The 22,126-nt window shown below is 52.2% G+C and overlaps 1 protein-coding gene across 1 annotated transcript; it reads right to left on the minus strand.

The window, feature by feature from the left end:
* Positions 1 to 16,599: 16,599 nt before the first annotated feature.
* On the minus strand, positions 16,600 to 22,004 carry BHLHE40 (basic helix-loop-helix family member e40). Its single transcript, XM_056337777.1, has 5 exons — positions 21,728 to 22,004; positions 21,568 to 21,637; positions 21,189 to 21,296; positions 20,295 to 20,418; positions 16,600 to 19,256 (listed from the first exon to the last, which is right to left on the minus strand). The coding sequence occupies exons 1-5, from the start codon at positions 21,805 to 21,807 to the stop codon at positions 18,397 to 18,399; spliced, it is 1,242 nt and encodes a 413-aa protein (XP_056193752.1). The 5' UTR covers positions 21,808 to 22,004; the 3' UTR covers positions 16,600 to 18,396.
* Between the last annotated feature and the right edge of the window lie 122 nt (positions 22,005 to 22,126).

Genomic DNA, 22,126 nt, shown 5'->3' on the forward strand with positions numbered 1-22,126 from the left:
AGTTCTAATAACGAGCTAAATTGTGCACGGATTTCTGAGTCTGTCATTAGTATGAGAAAATAGGACAGCTCCTCTCAAAATAGAATATCTTACTGGACGTTTCTTTAATTTGTCTTTGGCTAAAGAGTACTCCCACTAGCTGATGCAGACAAAGAAACTAATTGATTTGATGAGTTACAGAAGCCTGCTGTGTGGCACTTCCCCCTGCTGCTGAGCAAAGAACCGTGGCAAAATAATAGTACCAATATTGCTCTGAGATTTTGCATTTCTGCTTGTCCACATTTTGTACGCTAAGGAGGCAAATACACATGGCCCTGTTTGTGCCGTCAGGTTGCTTTGACACTGATTTTCTTTCAAGAAGGACTGAGCCAGCTGTTTGTAAAATGTCGTAGAAACTGTGAGTGCCTTCCAGGTCAGGCATCCTCCCTTGTCGAGCGGTGGAAGAAGCTCTCAGAGCTGGGGAAGCGAAGGAGGACCTGCACATACAAACCGGCCCTGGCTGGGGGCCTTGCTCCGCAGTACTGGCAGGTGGGGTTTCTTTCCAGCCCTGCATTCTCAAGTCCTCCTTAAAATATTAGCAAAAGAATCAGAGGCAGATGATAGCATATATGAGGTATGCATCATCCTTATGCTACAAATGCTTAAACAAAAGGATTAGCGGTCACCTCTGAAGGGATGAACACTAAAGTGGCAGATGGTTCCTAAATCTACCACACAGCAGATAACACTGCGTCTTCCCGTAGTTTTACTCAGGACTTGCTCTTTTGCAAGACTTTTGGGTACTGCCACAGGATAAATACTCACTAAAAAACCCGAAGAAGTGAAGGAAGGATTTCACTGTGTCTTCCCCACAGTTTTCCTGAAAAAGAAACATGTCTTTGTGCTATTACTGCTTGAGCTAAACCAGAAAATACTCCTTTGCCATTAAGAGGGAGACATGCCTTGAAAACTAAAATACAACCCTTATTTTCTTAGAGATGTTTGCTTGCTGCTAGCATGCCTTTCGGTCCTGTCTTTTCTGCAGCCCAGGATGGCATAAAGCACACCAGGGAGGAGAGGAGAGGCACAGAAGGGGAGGGAGGTGCCAGGGAGGGAAGCACAGCCCTGCTGCCCCAGGAACCCCTGGGGCTGCCAGCAGCTGCGTGACTCCTGGGTGAAACCTGATGTGAGCAGAAGTATCTTGTTTCCCAGCGTCATGTGTGTTTGTCTGAGAGACGGACTGGTATGTCAGAGGGGTGCATGCTTGCATCCTCAAACAGTGCTGCTTATAAGTGAGCCCAGGTGAAAATCTGCAGGCTGTTGTGCCACTGAGATGACCTGGTGTCAGGTTTGTTGGGTGGCATTACCTTTCATGAATCTCCTTTACTTTCTAGTAGTCTAGCCGACTGGAAACGTGGCAGCTATGAGGCTGGCAAGGTGTAAGATTTTCCATCATTGACAGTGAAAATATAAATGATCGCAGTCGGTTTAGCATTTTGATTTCGTAGATGCTGGCAAACACTTTGCAGCGTGAGCTGCTGCATGCAAGTGATGACCTTCAGGAATGCTGGCATCTCCCCGTGGTGAAACAGCAGGAGCATGAATCAGCAGAAGGGAGCAGGGAAAAAATGATGGTTAAAAAAGAGCCTGCTGTTAGCAGTAAGTTAAAAAAAACGGTTCCTCCTGGTCCTCCAGTCAGATTTATTAGCAGAGACCTTGGCACTTGTACAGAAGCCTGCGCAAAAGCCAGGCCCATGCTTGCAGATTTATTGCACACTCAGGGCCTTCGCCAGCCCAGTCACCGCGTTTCACCCTTTCTGTAATTTCGATTCTAAATCCAAAAAGAAACAAAACCATTCTTCCAGCGTCAAGTCTAAGCACAAACAGCCTCCAAGTGAGCCTCTGAAAGAAGGGCATAGAGCCCTGAGCCTCCAGCTCTGTGCAGATATGTGTACTACCAAATTTAGAGGAAGCCAGCACCAAGGGGAAGCACATACCACAACTGCTTAGAGGTCCTTGGTTAGGCTGTGCCATGAGCTGCCCACACAGGCACTGTGCGTGCACAGCCGCGGTGGTGAGCCCCTGCTGCTGCCATTCACATACCCTGCTCGGGGCTACCGCAAGCCCTGTGTCCCAGCCTGCCTGGGCTGACAGGGAGGAAAAACGAGCTCTGGCAGCAGTGCTTGGGGCGGGGGAGCTGCCTGGCCTCGCAGCCCCGTGGGAGAGGATGCCAGCCCCAGGAGAGCTACCCGTATGCCAAAGTGCCTCCATACAGCCATGCCTACAAATGGAACCTGCTCCTCGCTCCCTGCCACTGCTTGGTGTGTCTCTTGCTGCCGCCTGTTTCCCCAGAGCACCAGCTGTTTTCACCACTGACATGCTGCTCTGTGCCTGATGGCCTCCAGCATCTGCCTTCCCAGCATGGAGGACAAGAGGTGACCCGCCGGGACAGGCCAGGGGAAGGCATTTTCTCCAGCCTGCAGTTTGCAGTAGAACTCCTTACCAGATGCTTGGCAAGAAACCATAGACAGCTCTGCAGCATATTTCCTGCAAAAATTTAGGTGCCTATGGTTCAGCTTTCCTTATGTATTTAAGTCCCACCAAGGTGTTTTGCATCTCAGTACCCACCAGTCACGGCACCTTGGCATCGCTACGAAGCAGCTTTGAATCCAGTATCAAAACACTGACTTTGTCTAAGCAATTCCACTTAATTATGCTCACGATTTTCTGCCTGCTGTCAGAGCCTGCCACATAGCTAGGGCCTGCCTGACCCATGGCGTCACCCAGCGCGGTGTACCAGACCCCTGGGCTGGTCACTCCTCCGGGGACACCTCGTGCCCAGCTCCTCTCCATCTATCTCCCCTCCTGCAGACCAGCCGCTGCCCCTGCCCCACTTGCCCATTCTGGTGACGGGGAGCGGGGTAAGCCTGGCACACATGAGACACGGTCCCAGTTTCTGCAGAGGGCCTGACGGTCCCCAGAAAGAGCCCTCTCATGGTGGGCAAGCAGCGGCCGAGCCCCCGGCCCGGCTGGCTGCCCGCGTTGCCCCCTGCAGACCCCCGCAGACCCCGCACCGCGGCTCGCTTTGCGCATTTATTTCCTTTTTTTCTCACCCGTTCTCTCCCTGACCAGCGGGTCCTCTTCTGCCTTTGCTTGGATTTTCCAGCAGAGGGGGATGCAACCTCACCAAAACTGTCCTCCGTGCCCAAAGCCTTCAAACACGCTCCCACCTGCATCCTCACCTGCATCCTCACGCTCAGCCAGGCCTGGCTCCCTGCGCAGCATGGTCCCCCGGCCTGGCAGTGCTGCCACCCGCACCCCCGCGCTCCCTGGGCACATGGGCACCGTGGGGTCCAGCAAATCTTTTTTATTGCACGTCGTAACTCCAAAGCAAGGGATTTGATCTGCAGGAAGCTGTTAACGGGAGATGAATGGACAGAAACAGCAACGCAAGATCCGTGTGTCAGCCCCAGCCTCCACAGTGTGAACATCGTTCATTTTTCCGCCCCAGTGTTGTCACGGACAAGGGCAGAGATAATCCTAGGAACTCGGTGTCACTTTGAAATGAGGGACACAGAGGGATGTTTATTCCCAGCCACAGTGGCTGTAGAATGTGCATCAAGCCAGAAGGATAAGGCGGTCTCATTTAATGCTTTTTAATCAGTGAAAATCAAAGTCCTTCATAAAGTGTCATACAGTCAGGGAAGCTGAGGTAGAGGCGGGAGAATTAGCGTGCCCCAAAGCAGCAGGCAGCCAATCAGGCACACATCCCAGGCCCTGGGAGCTGTGGTTTCACTCACAGGTTGCAGAACAGGTACTATGGAGCGATGTGCAAGGAGGTGTGAGCTTTTGCTCAGGTATCACGCTCTGCTGTGGTCGTACAGCATCACCATGGAGAAGCTGCCCACATTCTTGCTTTGCGGTGAGGGAGTGTCCGACATGCTTTGCGGCGAGGGGCATGTCCTGGGCAATGCCTTTGCCTTTAGCGGGGAAGCAGCAACACATCTACAGGTACAAGCATCCTCACATGAACCAAGTCACTTGCTGCACTGATCTGCACCAGCCAAATACTCAATTCATTGCCTCAGCACCTAGTAAGGGTCCTAAACTGAACAGGATGAACTTCACAAATGTCAGTGCTGAAACCACTTTCTTGACCAGGAGCAGAAGAGCAGAAGGTATCACCCAGCCCACTCTGCAGTCTCTTTTGCATTGGATTCTGTGTGCTCCAGTTGTCTTTATTGTCCTTTGTTGTCTCCTCTGGAAGTTATGCTCCCTGTGGGCACTGCATGGAGCGCGGTCGTCTCAGGAAGCTGGGCATCGCCATCATGTCAGAGGCTGTGCCTCAAGGTTATCTCCTATCCACCTTCTTCCAGCCATCCAGATATTTTCTCCTTGACTAAATCATCTGAAAATAGAAATAGTCTGCAGCCATCCTAGATCTTTCTGCTTTGTATGCGTGAGCAGGAAAGGGAATTTAGGATTTTACCATACACAACAGCCTGCTGGAGAGCATCACTCTGATTAGCTCTTATCCTACAACCAAGAAAACAAAAGAGAATAACAATAAGGGAGAGCCCAGCATGTGGCTTCTGTGCCTTGCTGCTTCAAAGCTCCTCAGAAAATCCGCCCAGTTGCTCAGGGCCCTCATCAATGGCATATTTGTGCATATCCAAATAATTGGTTGGGGTTTATCATCTTTTAATAACGAGGAAAAGAAGGGCAGGGGCAATGTAATAATTTGCTCACTAGCACATCAGAAAACTTTGAGTCCATTTGGCAATCAGCCCGGTGCCTAGCCTTGAGGCCTCCCCTTGGCACGGTCATTGCTATCCCAGGCAGGTAAACACCTCCGAAGTCTCAACACACGACACAGCACATAACAAAGCCTCAACAGCTTCTTAACTGCAAACAATGCATTCCAGCTCATGGTCTGAGATGGAAAAATTTGATTTAGATCTGGGAATTAAATTAGCAAAAGGGACGAAAAAGAAGAAAAATACCTCACATCCAACCACGCATCTTTGGCAGAATTCACGACTGGAAAAAAAATGTTAGGGTGAATTTTGCAGATAGCTGTGATGTGTGATGGACAGGACTGAACCCCTCATTCTAGACTCCCTGAACTTTGACGATTTGATGCAGATCCAGATTTAAAATTTGTGGTGGGGCCTTCCTCATTACAACCAGAAGCAGAAGGATCTCGTTTCCCTACAGAGACTGTAGCAGATATTAGTTTGTCCCTTCTCCCTCTGTGTACTGTCCATCCCCCTCTTTGTCCTTTTTCAGTTTATGTGAGTTTTGACATAAGACTTTTACAAGCCAAGTGGTCTTGGCTCTCCCTAGACATAGGACGCTCTGGTTTCTGAAGAACTGGGCTACATAATTGAGTGCAAGCATCTGCATATGGATTTTTTTTTTAATAAACAATCCCAAATAAAGCTGTGGGCACTCAGCAATCATCTTTAAAACCACAAGAACACAGGAGAGACAGAATGCGAACGATGCATCCCTTCTTGCCACCCTGCTAGGCGAGCACCAGTCATGAGACTCACACAGCTTAAAATCCCACCATTACACTTTCCCACCAGACAAATCCTACTTTATTAAACTAAAGTGTAAGGGAATTAGTGAAACCGCCTGTTTCCTTCACACTACAGTATATATAAGCAACCTAATCCATATGCCAAAGCTTCCACCGCTCTTGAAACCCCTCAGCTGGGAATTCCCATCAGCAGCTCGCAGTCTCCCTCCTGTCAGCTCACGATTACCTTCCCCTTCTGGGGCAGGGGAAGGAGAGGAACGTGGGTGCCTGCCAAAGCGCATCCCAGCGGCTCTCCTTCCACAGCGGCCAGGTGACCCCGCCTGAAGGAGAAGTGCACAGCCTGGGTGCTGGGTCAAGGAGAAGACACCAGGCTTAATTAATGCTTGGCTTTGCTGGTTAAAAAGGCACTTTTGGCTGATCTGACCATTTTTTCCTTTTTGTGGGGGAAAACTTTTTCCAATATTTTCCATTGTTTTGGTCTACACCACCGCTGCTGGGTGTGATCGGCTGCCCGGGGAGGAGGGGGTTTGGCTGATGGGATGGGGGGGGCATCCCCAGTGCCGCTGCCTGACCTGCCCTTCACCCCTGCCTGGCAGGGGCAGCCCAAAACTGATGAAAGAGAAAGGAAGTGCAAGTCAGCGTGAAGACGGCATTTCATTTACATGAGATAAGCGCCTTCATGTAGCAACTAGAAATCAAGGGTAATTGGCGTGGTTGGGAGACTGGTGTCTTTTGTTACACAAGGCATAATGGGTCTCTTCGCAGGGAGCAGAAACCAGCGTTCCTGTGAGCGAATGCTGCAGCCTGGAATAGCGATGTGCTACATCCTATTTCTCAGGAGGGAGGAAGGAAGGAAGGACACGTGAAAAGAAAAATAGCAGTAAATGATCCCGCTTCATCGTATTTTTTTCCTGTAACCCTTCTGGCCTTACAAACAGGAACTTCATTTTAAACTAAAAATAAAGCATGATGCCTATTTCACAGTTGCAGATGGGTGTTTCCAATCGCGCTGCTAGGTTTCAGCCCCTTTCTATATGCAGCCTGAGCAAGGCATGGCAGGAAAGTGCCTCGCTTTGCATTTGCTATATTTACATATCATCGGTTATCAGGAGAACAGGATGTCCCAGGGGACCTGAAATAGGATACACCTCAGTCTTCATCTCCTGGTCAGTTCAGCCATGGGCCAGGTCCGTATGACTGATACTGTTTGCTTGTCTGCCTGTGGCTCCGGTACTGCCAGTGGTGCCCGTGTGGGTGTTATCCATCCCCAGTGCAGCTGGCACACAGACCGGGCTGCTCTGGCATCCCCAGCCTTCCTCCAGACCAAGCCTGACGTGTGGGTGAGGCAGAGAGCAGGCAGGGGTGGAGGGGACAGTGGAAAGCTCCTATTTCTCTTTCTGCCACACTTCTGTGTTTTTTGGGTGGGTTTGGTTTTGGGGTTTTTTGTTTGTTTGTTTTGGTTTTGGTTTTTTTTCAAGGGCAGAGGAGATTTATTCTGCCCTCAACAAAATCAGGTCTGCATTTTCCTCTACACTTTGTTTTTTGTACTAAATCCCCAGCAGCCATCAGGAGCATTTCAGTACAGGGAGATGGAGCACAAGCAAGCCATTTCCCAGGCGGAGCAGTGCCAGGGCATGAGCAGTACCCCCAGCACGTTTTCCTGCAGCCTGCAGAGCTCTCACAGGGGTGCAAAGTGCAGAGCCGGAGAAGCTGGGTGGGCAGATGGAGGGGGTCAATACCCAATTCTCTGCTAGAGACGTTACACCTGGCATTACAGACCCTGCAAGGCAGCAAGCTGTCTCCCTCAGAAGCACTTTGGATCCCCTGCCTACCTTACCACCTTGGATTTAAATGCCTTTCTCACACGTTGGGCGTAGCTGCCAAGTATTGTGCCTTCCGTACATCACTCCACCTTGATTTCAAACCACTTCAGCTTGTGTTTGGGAGTGGTTTCCAAGCATTCAGCTCACCCATATCTTATCCACACTGGTTTCCTTTATGAGCTGCACCCACTACAGGTCCAGAGCTTTAAATGCAAACCCAAACAAATATGTGCTACTGCTTCCCATTCCCACTGGCCTGGCCTGGAGTGGGAGTGGAGTGAGTCAGGAGTACCATAAAGGAAAGTGAAATAGATCCACCCTGAGCATATGATAGGATCAGGGCAGATTAGTAGCCTTGGATCAGATTCAAGGGTCAGCATAAATCTTTAATCTTTGCAAAGTCCTAGAGACTCCCTCCCCTACACTCTGTCTCACATGCATACACACCAGGCATGACTAAACAGCTCTCTGCGGGGATGGCAGACACTTCAGAAACTCCTGGCTGGTTTTGGTTTGCAAAATAAAACAATAAAGCTGCTCTCTGTTCTGTAAACGTGAGAACTTCCCTATACAGGCAGATAGCGACTGATGCAAGCCCTGCTCTCGGGATGCTGCCCAGGCACCAGTATCACACTGCAGCCACTGCCTCTGCCAGCAATCAGGGTCTCTTTGCCGATGCGTCCCCTCCAGTTTGCTCTGATCACACAGCCAGGCTGTAAAACACTCGGCTGCTTAATGCAGTCAGCTGAGAGCTAAGTACAATCCCTGCGTTGCGTCTTAGTAGGTCCCGACAACACAATCCGCCAGGACGTCATTACTTATTATGCCTTTATATTTGCTCCCCTCCAGTGCTGTCCTCTGGATAGTTCCCAGGCGTCACATGGAGCTGCAAGCGGCTCGCTTGGGGCAATCGGGGTGGGGGAAATACCAGGCTACCCAGGGGGATGGCCATCCCATGGGGATGCGCTGGGCTCTGTGGGGAATGGAGGAGCTGGAGAAGAGGCGTGTGCCAGCTTTGCACCCAACTGATGCATTAAGTGAAAAGAAAAAAAAAAGAAAAGAAAAAAAATTTAAATAAAATTAAAAAAAAAGCAAAAAGCCCTGGCCTAGTTTTTGTTTCACTGCACTGGGCTCAGGCTCGAAGGATGTGGTTTGGTGGTCAGCACATAAGACAGCAAATGAAAAAAAAAAAATTCCTTTGATTTAATCCAGATCAAGTCTGTGCATGCTCTTCCTGCGGCCATTGGGAAATCACACAAGGGAAAAACCTGTCCACACTGCCTGCGGCTAGGCGCCAAGGGATGTGGCGCAGGTCCCATGCTGGCCCTGTCCTGCTTGGTGGGGTGCTTTGTCCCACTGAGCAAGGTCTCCCATCCTGGTTCCTGAAGGACCTTGGTCCCCACTGGGGCTCCAGTACATCCACCTCCTTGCCACGCAGTGGGCTCCATCTCAAGTTTTCTTGATAGATTTATAACAATTCCAGTCACTCTCACCACCACTCTGTGCAATGGGCCCGGCAAGTTCTATATAAGTGAATATTTCTATATTCCCATAAACATTTTTAATGGGAAATTGCCTAATATGTCTTATTAAGCAGAAAACATGAGCAGCTGGCCGAGGGAGCCTGACAGTGCTGCTGGCAGTGGATGTGACAGTGCTGCTGCACCTCACAGCTGTAATCATTTCAGGAATCCTTTGACTCATCTTCCAAGTGGCTCTGGGATCTGCATGGAGATCTCAATCTTGCCGATCTCCTTAAAAACACCTTTGCCTCCCTCCTGGCTTCAAAAAGCTCATGTTGCAAATGCCTCCCAACCTCAAGTGCCCAGGTGCATGCCGGAGCCTGGCTGCAGCTGGAAAACCCCTCTGTGGTTAATGGCTCACCAGCATGCAGCAGCCAGGGCTCGCACTCGTCACACGCATGGCAACACCAGGCTTTGCCAGAACAGGTGCTCAGTTGGCAGCCAGCACGGCATTAGCACCAGCACATCCCGGCATGCAGCCTTGGGCACCGGGGACAAGTATCTGCCACCAGCTGTCCCTTGCCCCAGGCCTGTCCTGGCCAGCCCCATGCCTGCCTGGCTGTGCCACCCCCTCAGCTGGCAGCTCTTGTTTGCTTTTCCAGGGCTGCAGAGACACAGCAAACACTTATGCTCTGAAGTGCAGGGAAGCTGTCCTCAGGCTTGTGTGCCCCACCGACATGTTGGGGTACCATGCAGGCCTCACAGGTCCTGAATTCCCACCTGGGGACCAGGGACATCACCAAGCCTTGCGTGCTGGGCTGCTCTGTTACTATGGGGACAAGCACCGCAGGTCGCCAAGAATAAATGCAGAAAAATCCCCAGGAGCTTTGCTCCGAAGGTGGCAGCAGGGATCACTGGGGTGCCATAACCTGCCCTCCTCCCCACCCCCTGCCCGGTTCTGTGGCCACCCACTCCTTGCAACACCCAGCTCCTTCATATCTTCTCCCGATCTGCAAGGCTGACAACTCAGAGCTTTACACACAGTTGTGGTTACGCTGGCCCGGAAACGCCTTGTGGCAGAGGCAGCATGCCCGCTGCCCTGCCCGGGATCGGCCACCCTGGCTGCCAGGGAGCATCCCTCAGGGGCCATGCGCCAGGCGAGGGGCCTCATGCAAGGCACACGGGCTGTAGGCATGGCACAGCACAGCAGGCAACGCACAAAACATGCTCTCCACGAGCACAGGTTTTGCAGCAGCCATGTCAGCACGGGATACAAAGCACCCAACGGATTTGCACGTGGGAGCAGATTGAGTCACGCATTGCACACTCACTCCTTATTCATTTAGCTACGTGAGGCACTGGGCAGAGGCTGAATTCTCCATGACCTTTGGACACTCATTTAAACCATAGAAAGTGTGACGGGCAGCCAGGGGGCAGGGAAAACAGGCAAACAGCCATTGTGAGATGGCAACAGATGATGCTGTCAGAGCCTCCATCCCAGGGTGGTCCCTGAGTCGAGGCGAGCATGGTGCCCATCATCTCTAGAGCCTTCCAGCACCCAGCATGGGGTGGCAGAGCTGACCGGCATCCTCTGGCCTTTTATCCTCCAAAACCAAGTGGTGTGGCTCGTGGGACACCTCAGTGCTGGTGGTCACTCACCTGTCCCTCCTGGAGAAAGCCCCTACTGTAGCCTGTGGACCAAAAGCCAGGCTCAGCCCCTGAGCTGAGCCCCAGTCTGTGGCCTTCAGGGGTTCCTGCACTCCTGGACCTGCTTTTTGCTCATCCAGCCCAACTGAGCAGAGATGCTCTGATAGAAACAAGCCTGAGGAGAGACCAAGCCTGGCTGTGCTGCAGGGAGGGAGCCACCATGGCACAGCCAAAGCCGGTGACAGCTTTCCCGAGGGCATCATCTTAGAAAGCTGCTCTTTGGAGGCCCAGTGATTCAAGGGGAAAGCTCTGCAATAGTCATTTTGGGAAGTTTCCATTTGAATTGCCGAAAAGAGCGTTTTTTTCCATGATAAACAGATTGCTTCAGTTCCCCAGCAGCACAGGGGGGGAAGGTCACTGCCACCCCCTCCATCCGTGGCCCTTCCTGCACGGGGCCCTGAGTCATCCTCCACCCAAAGGCTCCATCACTGGGCATGGGTGCACGGTGGGGACAGGGACAGGCAAGGCCCCAGCAGGATCAGCGCCTGCAGCCACGGCAGTGCCCCGAGCAGCCGTGCCACACTACAGAGAGAATTCAGCCCCAGAGCAACCAGTACAGCTTTGAGGTCAAGCACTCGTTTGAAATAAAAAACCAGAGAAAAACCCTCCTCAACAAACTCCTGTCCGGTGTACACTAAGCCAAGGTCGCCTCCTCTGCTCCCAGGGTGTGCTCCAGCTTTTACATTTGCAAACTGGGGCTCCAGTGCGCTGGCGAGGCCGAACACTTCGACTGTACAGCAACGTACAGGACTCCCTGCCTCTCCACTGCCTCGGCTTCCTACCACCCAGGTATGCTTGCTCCAGGGGGGGTGCCCAGTATGCTCTGGGGCTGCTCTGCATCTCGCATTTAACCTGCGCCCCCAGAGCAGCACCTCAGCCTTGGCTGACCTACAGGAGTGTTTTGTTTTGGCAGTGCTGCGACTGCTGCTCGTATGGCTATTAGAGCCGCCATGGAGAAAACACGACTCGTCTCCTCCCTGGGTAGACACTGAAACCAGGTCGGGTGCTTTGTGTCCCAGCCAGCTCCCAGGCAAATATCTAAGTGGTAGAGATCAGTGAGGAAGAGGAATCCTACTCCCTGCACCGCTTTAATCCTATGGAATAATGCATACTATGAAGTGAAATCTGGATACAGTCCAGCATTCACTGAAGGCAGTGACAGACCTCCCACTGATTTCAATGGGGAGCGGGAGTGAGCTGGGGTTTTTAATCAGCATGGTACCGGCAACAGTAATAGCTTGTCAAGCCCCAGCATTACCCGTGCAGCATAATGCAGCTAGAATACATTAGAAAGTGGTTGCCTATGCCCATAGGTCACCTATCATCTCAAATCATACCAATTTCACAATGACACATGCTAATACCATGCAATAATCATCAGCAACTCCTTCCATTCAGGAAAAAATATCACCCCCAGTGCGCACGAATCAATAGCTGAAGTAAAACTCTGCCGGCGAGTTTCCAAACCCCCACTGCAGTGGGAGGAGAGCGCCGGGAAAGGCCCTGAACATGGGCATAACCTTATTAATGATTCAGCATCAAGAATAGAAGTTAAGAGTTAAACCTTCCATAAGCTGCTCAGCTCCACAGTCATGTTGTATACATCCTCAGGCAAAAGTGCAAATACAAACCCTGTGCATACCCCCATGACAAGGGAAAGTAACATTTCAGACCTAATTGTTTGCATATTCATCCGTACTTTCAGAGCAGAATACATCTTTGCCTTTTTTCTAGCTGGCACTGGAAAAAGAGGCACATGGCCAGGCTACTGGGAGAGCCCTGCACGGGGGAAGGCAACATTGCAATACTTCCAGCAGCACCACGGGCTGAAGGAAAGATAAAGCTGTATTGCAGAGAGAAAATTAATTATGCCTTCTTGTGCAACAGCTCTGGTGGCAACAGAGCACTGCCACCGTTTTTTGGCCTGAGCTGTTGTTCAGAAAATGATAAAGTGGCATCCTACCCTGGGTAATAGAATAAAAAGCAGAGGTTGGGGAGGAGATAAGATAGACCCCTGGGGACAAGCCCGGGGGTGCCAATGGCTGACCCAGCTCTTCCTCATCAGTGCTTCACCCCTGCAGAGCAGGGTCCCAGCAGCAGAGGCGGGCAGCCGCACATGGGTACGGAACAGCACTGAGCCCAACCAGGGCCCAGCATCCTGTGGCAGACACCCACCTGCTTAACCTGCCAGCCCTGCATCAGCACTGTTGGCAGCCTGAGTCTGGGCAGCAATGCAGCTCTGTGTGCTGTAACGAGTCAGGCATGGGAGCAACCCAGCACAGACCCTCCCCAGGTCCTACTTTCCTGAGAGCAGCAGCATGCACAAGAAGAGAGGGCAGATCTGCCTTATTTTCAGGTGTTCCTTGGCATTGGTTCTTACAAACGAGCCCCAGACTCCTCTGTTTTCCCCCAGCTGTGTGCTGTTACCCGGCCTTCCCCAATTTTGCAGTTTTTAACAAGGCACGTGCAGTGAAAAGCCCTTCCCAGCCAGAGCTTTACTGTTCTGCTGTTTCCAAAGGCACTGGGTGTAATGGCAGTAACTAACCCCACAGAGTGATGTACCTGGGGCAAAAACACACCTGGGAGAAAGAGAAATGTATAAAAAATAAATTATTTCAAAATACCAGGTGGAAATATTACCCTCCAGTTCTTAATACCCCAGCATGGGAGTGCAGTGCCTTGGGAGGGTGGGCATGAGAGCACAGGCACCCCTTCCATCACTCCTGCTGTTTCTGGTGGTGCAGGGATTCTGCTTGCCTGGCCATTAAGCCCAGGGGCCATAATGAACATACTCAGTGTAGGAGCCAATTAGCATTTTTTGCCTGGTCAGCTGGCACCAAGAGGCATTTGGATATTTCTCGAGTGCCATGAAGCACCAGAAGAAGGGCGATGGGAAAGGTCTGGAGCATGGGAGGACTGTGAGAGCTGCACCTCCTGGCCCTGGCAGCAGCATGCCGTGAGTCAGGGTTACAAAACATGAATACCCCGTGTCACACAGCGAGGGTCAGTGTCACCGGCTCTGCGGGCTATGGTTACATGACCTGAGCCCAGCAGAGTAATTTCGCCTCCAGCCCTGTGGACTGGGCTCATCCCACCTCCACCCCTGCCTGCCTGGGCATTCCCGACCCTCTCCTTCCATCCCAAGCATCACACCAAACATCTAAAGGGAAAAAAAGACTTGCTCAAGACCTGCTGCTTTTTCCACGATGAAGCAGCTAAAGCAGAAACAGCAATTATCTGGTTCAGGCTGGTGCTGCTGGCCTGGAACATGCCATGACAACGTGTTTCTTGTTTCAAAGCCTCTTTTGTACTAGGACACAGTTCAAGGGATCTTGCAATGCCTGCATTTGTAAACATGCGGCACTTGCAGCTACACGCTTTGCAGATGAAAGCCAAGGCAGAGCAGAAGGGCACTTCTCCCTGTCGTGGCCATGTCATGGCTGGGGGGGAGCGCTCCCCCTCAGCCGGGTGTCCGCAGGCAGATGTGCTGATTCAGGGACTCGGGAGCCCTGGGGCTGGTTAACCATGCATGGTCCTCAAAAGTCATGGCACATTCAGAAAAATGGAGTCCTGGAAAAGAAGGGGGAAAAAAAAAAAGGAAAAAAAAAATCACAGCAAAAAATGTGCGTCACTGCAGATTATTTTAGGCCCTGGTCCATGCATAATGCAAATAAGCAGCTCCCGGGGTACATGCCTGTAAAAACCATCCAGTCCCATAGCACTCGGTTATAGGAGCTTTCCAAACAGGTGGTGAAAAGCTAAAATTATGTGTCTGTGTGTCCTCACTGGGGTTAGGAAGGGCCCTCGCTTTCAGGAAGGCTCTTATCCTGCTTCCACAGGGCTGGTATAAAATGGGACCGAGATGTTAAAAAATTCAAGAGCATTTCTTTCCTTTTGAGGCAATCCTGCGCTCGTACTAACCAAACCACGCTCAGCATCTCCACGACATCCTTTGATCTGCTCGGAACCGGGCTGCCTCCTCGCACTTGCTTTTCACGCACTCTGGCTTTATTTTTTTGCTTTTTCTAAAAATCGTTGTATCCTCTTGCCTTACTTCAAGGAGTCGCTCGGGAAGCCCTATTTATGGGTTGAAATGCTGCTGAAAGAGTTATTGCCATGTTATTCAGCTGTTGTGCCAAGCCTGCATGGGGATCGGGTTTCTGCTGAAAGGGTGCCAGGCACGTCTTTTTCCAGGAACCAGCAGCCGTATTTAGCCTCCGGCTGCACATGAAAGACTGCAGTCGGAAACGTGACATTGTGTCAACATTTGAGGCAGGTCAGAGCTGGGTGAGACCATGAAAACAAGTCCGGGGAACTCAGCACACCCGGCTGGTGCGGCACGGCACGGGCTGCCACGACCTGGCGCCATGCCGGGGGTTAGCCCCTCCATCACCTTCCTCCCTCGGCTGCCGCCAGCCCCTGGCCTTGCCGCACCAGGATGCCACGCACCGGCTCTGCTGCCTTGCAGGTGATGCCGCGGTGGGACGGTGCAGCCCCGCAGCAGGCAGAGGCAGGGCAGGGGGGCTGCCCCCGGCGTGGCGGTCCATGGGCAGGGCATCTCCCACACAATGCTGCCACAGGCGCAGCCCATGCCCCGTGCTGCCGGACAGGGATGACCAAGGGCCACCAGAGCCGGCTCTGCCCCAGAGAACTCACCTGTCCTGCTGGCGCTGGGCCAGGGTGGCGGCGGAAATCCCCAGCCCATCGTTAGCCTTCGCTTCCTCTATAAACCTTCCTCTTCCATGACTTTTTATACTATTTTTTTCCCCTCCATGACTGAGGATCTGGAGCTTCTGCCAGTCCTCCCACCATATGACAAGGTGGGTCAGAAGGTAGAGACTGAAGGGGAGCAAGAGCCACGGAAACGAGCCAGAAATCTGGCCGCCAAGGCTGTAAACGCTGCTGCACTGAGCACCAAACGCTGTCCCCAAAGCAGGATTACTTGCAGGCATCTTTGGTGGGATCAATATTTAGCCCTAATTAAAAAAAAACCACAAAATAAACATCAGGAGGCATGGAGGCCCCAGATAAATTAATACAAGCAATCCTGTATTTTTTTTTCTAGTGCTACTTAAACTAACGCTACTTCAAGCTAATGCTAACTGGAGCCTAACAGCAGCCCCCAGGCACCTGCTGCTCCTCCAGCAGGGTCCCAGAGATGCCGCAGCCCAAGACTGAGCAGTGCTGTCCCCATTTAACCACTTGCCATGTTTTGTGATTCATCTGCCTTGTGAAAATCTGAAATATCCCGCAGAAGTGCCCATGCCCCATCTGTGGGTAGCTGGGAAACAAAGTCCTTCCACCCATCCCTCGCAGGCCAGAGCTGCGCTTCGCCCATCTTTTGCCTTTGGGGAAAGGTTTGGCGTCATTGCTGTTTTGCACAGCGGCCAGAAACCATGCGTCATTGCTGTAGAGGCAGGGAAGGAGCCCGTGGTCAGATGCATACGATATCCCCCCGAGCCCGTTGTGCAGCAGCGTGAGTGGAGAGGCACCAGGCTGCTCGCCATCGCCTGCAGTGCCGGCTGGCAGCCCCGGAGCAGCACTGCATCGCAGAGGTGCACGGGAGCAGCATGGCAGCGTGCACGGCTTCCTTCCCGGCGGAGGCACGATCCAGCCCTGCCCGAGCACCCAGCAGCAGCATGGCAGCCATGCCTCCCAGCCCAACAGGTCCACCGTGGAGGAAACTGGGGCTTTCCCTGACAGCCCCCCGCCAGCCAGGACAGCTTTCCCTCTGAGAAATGGGCAAAGCCTGCAGAGAAGATGCATCCTCCACGGCAAGGGGCTACCCCCCCCCCGCCACCCCCACCCCCACCTCCTTGTGGATGAACCAAAAAGTCCGGCTCAGGGAGCATGGAGAGAATAGGGAGAGCAGAAAAGCCAGCCAGGCTCTCCTGGCACCCCTCTGGGATCGGGAAGCAGAAAAATCCCCGAAGGTGCCAAGGGAGTCAAAATAAACAAATATCCCTGAGGACATGGGTAACGGGACCCTGAGCTGCCTTTGGGCCCCGCTCGCCATCAACTGCTGGACTAGACCATACAAAACGGCCCTGCTTGAACACTTAAAAGCACAGGAGGCAAACCCTTATCTTCCACAGGAAAAGAATTATTTTATTAAGTATTTTTAAACAACTACTTAACATTTACTCAAGATAAAAATATGTACAATATCCCACCTTGAAGGCGGCTCCAAAATATAAACACTGTACCTCTCCCTAGAGAAAACCAAAAAATTCTTCTCTTCAAAAAAACAAGACAACCCAGAAACAAGAATACATTCATATTTCTCACTTCTTTCTGCTCAAGTAGTTATACAAATAATAGACATCTGAAACGTTTTACCTTTTAATATATTTATATAATATATATATATTTATAACAGGATTTTACAAATAAAGGCAACAACTGTATACCAAAAAAAAACCCAAAACCAAGTACAAAATAAACGTTAGAACACAATCTGCAATCAAGCATAGTGCATCTCAACAGCTGGTGCAATGGGAGGGCGAAATGAAAATCCATACAACAGGGTTTCTGGACATGAGTTCTCAAAACCAGTAAGAAAAAAAAAAAAAAAACCAAAAAACACAGAACTGCATTTTGCAGTGAAGTGTTGGGGTTTTTTTTCATTAAAAAATCCCAAAACCAAAAGCCAAATTGGATGCGATGTTCCTTTGCAGAGAAAGACTCTCGCAGTTTAATGGGACAAGTGTCAACACCCTAACCCTCTTTCGTTAATACAGTAATGTGGGCCAGGGTTTGCCAAGGAGACTAAGGAATTTAGATGCTCAAACCCCACTGGGATTAGACTCCTTTGAAAATCCCAGTCTTTTAATTTTTCAAAGGCACTGACAGGGGCACATTCAGCGGGCATTGCGCTGTCAACTTCGGCTGAATTGCTCCCTCCCGCAGGAAGCCCTTGACTTGCCCCGGTCAGGAAGCAGCTGCTCACCAGCTGGGTCCCCACTGACGGGACTCAGAAAACCATTCTGATTTCCAACAGACTAGACCCAGTGAAGCTGTACAGCAGCAGCCAGAGAGGCCTGCAGTCAGGTGCAACAGGCAAAGTGATCCTTGGGATATTTTCTCCCCTACCCTGCCCAAACTAGCAGCTCAAGTTACAGGAAGGGGCACGTGTTAATTTATTTATTAGATGTACGCCATGTAAAGCTTCCAAGCAGCATCTACCTTTTATTTCTTAAAAAAAAAAAGTAATAAAATATATATATATATATATATCAGCAAAGGTGTGGAGAGAAACCCGTCTTAAGTCTACCTGACTGTGCATGACCGAGCAGTGACCGCTTTTCTGCTCCTCCTACGCTTTCGGTGGCATTGCCACCACTGCCACACCGCACTCAGGGTGGCCGCACCAGTCTCGGATGCTGGCGACTGATGGGGCACCAAATCAGTTCAGCTCAAACTGCTGGCAGCGGGGCTGTTGCCCTACAAGCCTTTATGAGAAGTACCGTATTTTTATATTCACAGACCCTAAAACCAATCTGCCTCATGGAATATTTTTTCACAGCTTTGCAATATTGTCGCAGCTGACTGAGTCAACTGGTTGTTCTGTAGATGCAGAGAGGGAAGAAGGTCAGGGGTAAAGCACAAAACCCTTCTATTTTTGTTTTTTGGGGTTTTTTTTCCTTTGGAAGTAGTTCTGAATCGCTAACCTGGGTGCATCCTTCATCCTTCTCCAAGCTACCTGACAAGTCAGAGAAAAGGGGATTTAGCTTCCTACACGCAGTGAACTTTATCCCCACACCTCAGTCCAGCCAACATATAAAAGTGAAAGTCTCAAACTAAAAAAAACCAAAACAAACAAACAAACAAACAAAACAGAACAAAAAAGAAAAAAAAAAGAAAAAAAGTCACACTGCGCTTAGTCTTTGGTTTCCAAGTTCAAAGGAGGAATCTGCTTCAAAGCTTGAAGCAGAGCTGAGGAGTCGATAGGGGAGTGGGCCGGTACGGGAGAAGGGAGTCTCTGGGGCATCAGCAGAGGCGGGGAGATTTTATCGGGGTTCATGAACCCTGTAAGTGCTGCAGCAGAGGCTGGGAGGCTGGGGTACAAGACAGGTACAGATGCCGGGTACCAGCACTTCTCCAGCATGGGCAGATAGGCTGTCGCGGATGGTGGGATCAAGTAGAAAGGCAGGCACAAGGGAGGCTGGTGAGCATGGGGGCCCAGGAAGCTGCTGGAAGAGCCCATCATGTCGCTGCCAAAAGGGCCCTCATCCTCCGGCGACTCCAGCCTGCTCCTTTTGGCCGGCGGGTCCTCAGTCTCTTGCTTAATAGAGCTTATTCTCTCCTGGACAGCGTACTTGAGTTCAGTATCCTTTTTGAAATACTGCTGTTCAGATTTGGAGTCACTTTTCTCCAGCTCTCCCCCGTACCCGCTGTCCGTGTCTGTGTCGCTGCCGCTCTGCTCCCCACTGGAGTGAGCAAATGTCCTCTGGATCACAGGCACGCAGTTTTTCCCGTGTCCCTCTGCCGCTGTGGTCAAGGAGATGGGTTTCTCTTTCAAGTCCACCATTTTAGGAGGGATGTCTCCGGACTTGCGGCCAGCTCCACCCTGGAGTACCTCGGAGGCCATTCGGTGCAGATGGCTGACCAGCTGGGACGACTTCAGGTCCTTGCTGTTCTCGTGCTTTGCCAGGTATTGCAGCATTTCCTTGGCACACATCTGGAAACCGGATCGAAACATTTCCTGGCTGGAATCAAGGTTTCTTGATGACAGGTCACCTGAGGAAACATTAACAGAAAGAAATTAAAAATTAACAACCTGCTAAATAGTTCCATTACCATCTTCAAGGCGGACTGGAGGCAATATTAAACTTCAGTCACAGCACAGCTAGAGAGGTGAACTTGGCAGTCAACACGAACTTTGTGAGCATCCCCCAGATTTCTGCATAAGCATGCATTTTTATTTGAACATCCTCCTGTCCACTTTCACATAGTAACTTTAAACTTAATATTTTAGTTCTGCATTTACTGTATATGCCACCCTCAAGAGGTGCTGAAGCGCAGAGGGAAGGAATGAACCAAGCTGGTGCCTCCTCTGGGAAACACCCCAGGCAAGGCAGAGGCACCTCACCCTTCTCCAGGCAGAGCGCTCCTGGAGCAGGGCTGTCCGCCAGCAGCTCCAACCCAGGGCCATTTTGCTTCAGCTTAAAGCTCTATTGCACTCCCTGTGGCTGTCAGAGCAGTGGAAGGCGCTTCAGAAAAACTAAATTTTACTTTATCAGATTCACGTGAGTGCCACATGTGAAAATAGGAGGAGGAAGTGCATCTACAGCGTGATAAGCTGATACACCAGGTCCCCTCTCTGCCTGCAGAGCATAGGCTAGCCCATTTATGAAGAAAGAGACCTACAGAAGGTGTGTATAGAAGGCAGATTTACATGTATTTTCAGGAGAAAAAAATAACACCACCCAAACAAACAAAAGTGGGTTTGATCCAAAGCTCATCAAGATAAATGGAAAGACTCACATGGCTTTGGAGAGAACCTCACAGCAAACCTGGGCTTTAAACTAAAACTATTTAAAATCCATTTAACTTCTTAACAATTCCACAGGGCACTCTACATCGACTGTATTGAGAAATGCCTCCTTTTTTGCGAAAGCCCATAAGCAAAGCAAGAGAAAATGACGGCGATTAAGGGCAAGAACTCCTGCCTCCTCCCTTCTCAGGCACTAAGTGTCACAACTGCATTTCAAAGACTCCGAGAGAAAGTCCATCAAGTGCACGCAGGTTCTCACATGATACAATTTGAATACTCACCCGCTTGTAAACCATTCTGCAAAGCAATTATTTTCTGCTGCTGCTGCTCAATGAGATTAGTTAGTGCTTTCACATGCTTCAAGGTGAGCTCGAGCACCACAGCCTTCTCCAAGTGACCTAGAGTCTGAAAGCAAAGGGACAGGTTGGCGTCTGCCGTGGGGTCGGCCACGCACCTGGGAGCCTGACGGGGCTGCCAACACGGTCCAAACAACAGGGGAAGGACCGACACGGTTTGGGGGGGAAAGGCTTAAAGGCAGTGCCCTGATGGCCAACAGCGCTATAAACCACAATATTCCGTGAAAATCAGTTAAAAAGCAGGCTCCAGAAAAAGCTATTGCAAAATCCTACGGGTATTTTGGGAGCAGCCGCACAAATCAAAGAGAAGTCTTCTGTTTCTCTGCTCTGCTGCTCTCGCTGGCACTGTGACTTCAGCACCGGGGAACCGGGCCGGGGGTTCCCCTCGGCAGCAGCAGGGGGGGCGGGGGGGGCAGAATTCCCCTAGCAGCTGCCACAGGGACCCTCCAGCAGGTCAGGAAGCCACTCGAGGGACTCCGCTCCTGGGAAAGTTTGGGAGGCGTTTGCAGCCCGGCTTGGGCGTGTGGCCACCGGGGGGCACAAGGGGAAAAAAAATAAAGAGGGGGAAAAACAAGAAGAAAGGAGGGGGACATGTAGTAATACTAATGCTGATAATTGTAAGGATGATGATAAAGATAATAATGATAAAAATAATGGTAAAAATACAGGTAAAAATAAAAAAGGAACGATAAAAATGCTAACAATAACCCCCCCGCGGTGCGATGGGCGGCCGAGCCGCGGGAGAACCGCAGCGGCGGGCAGCCCCGCTCGCCCGGCCCGTCCGGCCCCGCGGCCGGTCCCGGGGCCGCTCCCACCTACCGTCAGCTTGAGATGCTCGGGCAGCAGGTCCTTCAGCTGCGCGATGCACTCGTTAATCCTGTCGCGCCTCTTCTTCTCTATCAGCCTGTGGGGCAACTTGTAGGTCTCCTGCAAAGCCAGCGGCAGCGGGTCAGCGCTCCGCGGCCGCGGGGGTTGCGCGGCCATCGCTCCCCGCCGCTTGTGCCAGTGTGCGCGGTCCCCCCGCCCCCGGGGCTGTGCCGCAAGCCCGCCGCCCCGGCCGGGGGAGCATCCCTCCCAGGGTCGGCGGAGCATCCCCTCCCGCGGCCGGCAGCCCCCGCCGGCGGAGCATCCCTCCCGGGGCCGGCAGATCCCCTCCCGGGGGAGCATCCCCTCCCGGGGCCGGCAGCCCCCGCTTTACCTTGCTGTCCTCGCTCCTCTTTAACCCCCTCCTGGGCTTGTAAACTTGGTACATGTGCGCGAAGTCCAGCCTGCACGGGCGAAACGAAAGCACCGATATTATCCCCGTCCCGCCGGGCCGCGGCGGGGCCAGTCCGTCCTCCCCCCGACCCGCCGCTTACCCCGGCAGCTCGCCGCTCTCCAGGGCGGGCAGCTTGCCCAGGCAGCCGGGCGGGGGCTGCGCGCTGGGGACCCGCTCCATGGCGGGGCGCGGAGCGGTGCGGAGCGGTGCGGGGCGGTGCGGAGCGGAGCGGGGCGGCCGGCGCTCAGGGCGGGCTGCTCATGCCGCGTCCGCGCCGCGCGGGCTGAGGAGCGGCGGGCGGCGGCGGGCCGGGTTAAATGCGGGCGAGTGGGTGGACGGGAGCGACGTGCGCTACCCTGTGACTGCCGGCACGTCTGGCGGCCGCCGGGGCGGGCCCGGGCCCCCCCCGTCACATGAGCCTCACGTGTCGGCAGCGCCGCAACGTGCCGGGGGAGGCGGGGCCGCCCCCGGGGCCCCGGGGCTGGGCCGGCCTCGGCGG

The sequence above is a fragment of the Falco biarmicus genome, chromosome 4 (assembly GCF_023638135.1).
Source record: "Falco biarmicus isolate bFalBia1 chromosome 4, bFalBia1.pri, whole genome shotgun sequence".
Taxonomy (NCBI): Eukaryota; Metazoa; Chordata; class Aves; order Falconiformes; family Falconidae; genus Falco; species Falco biarmicus.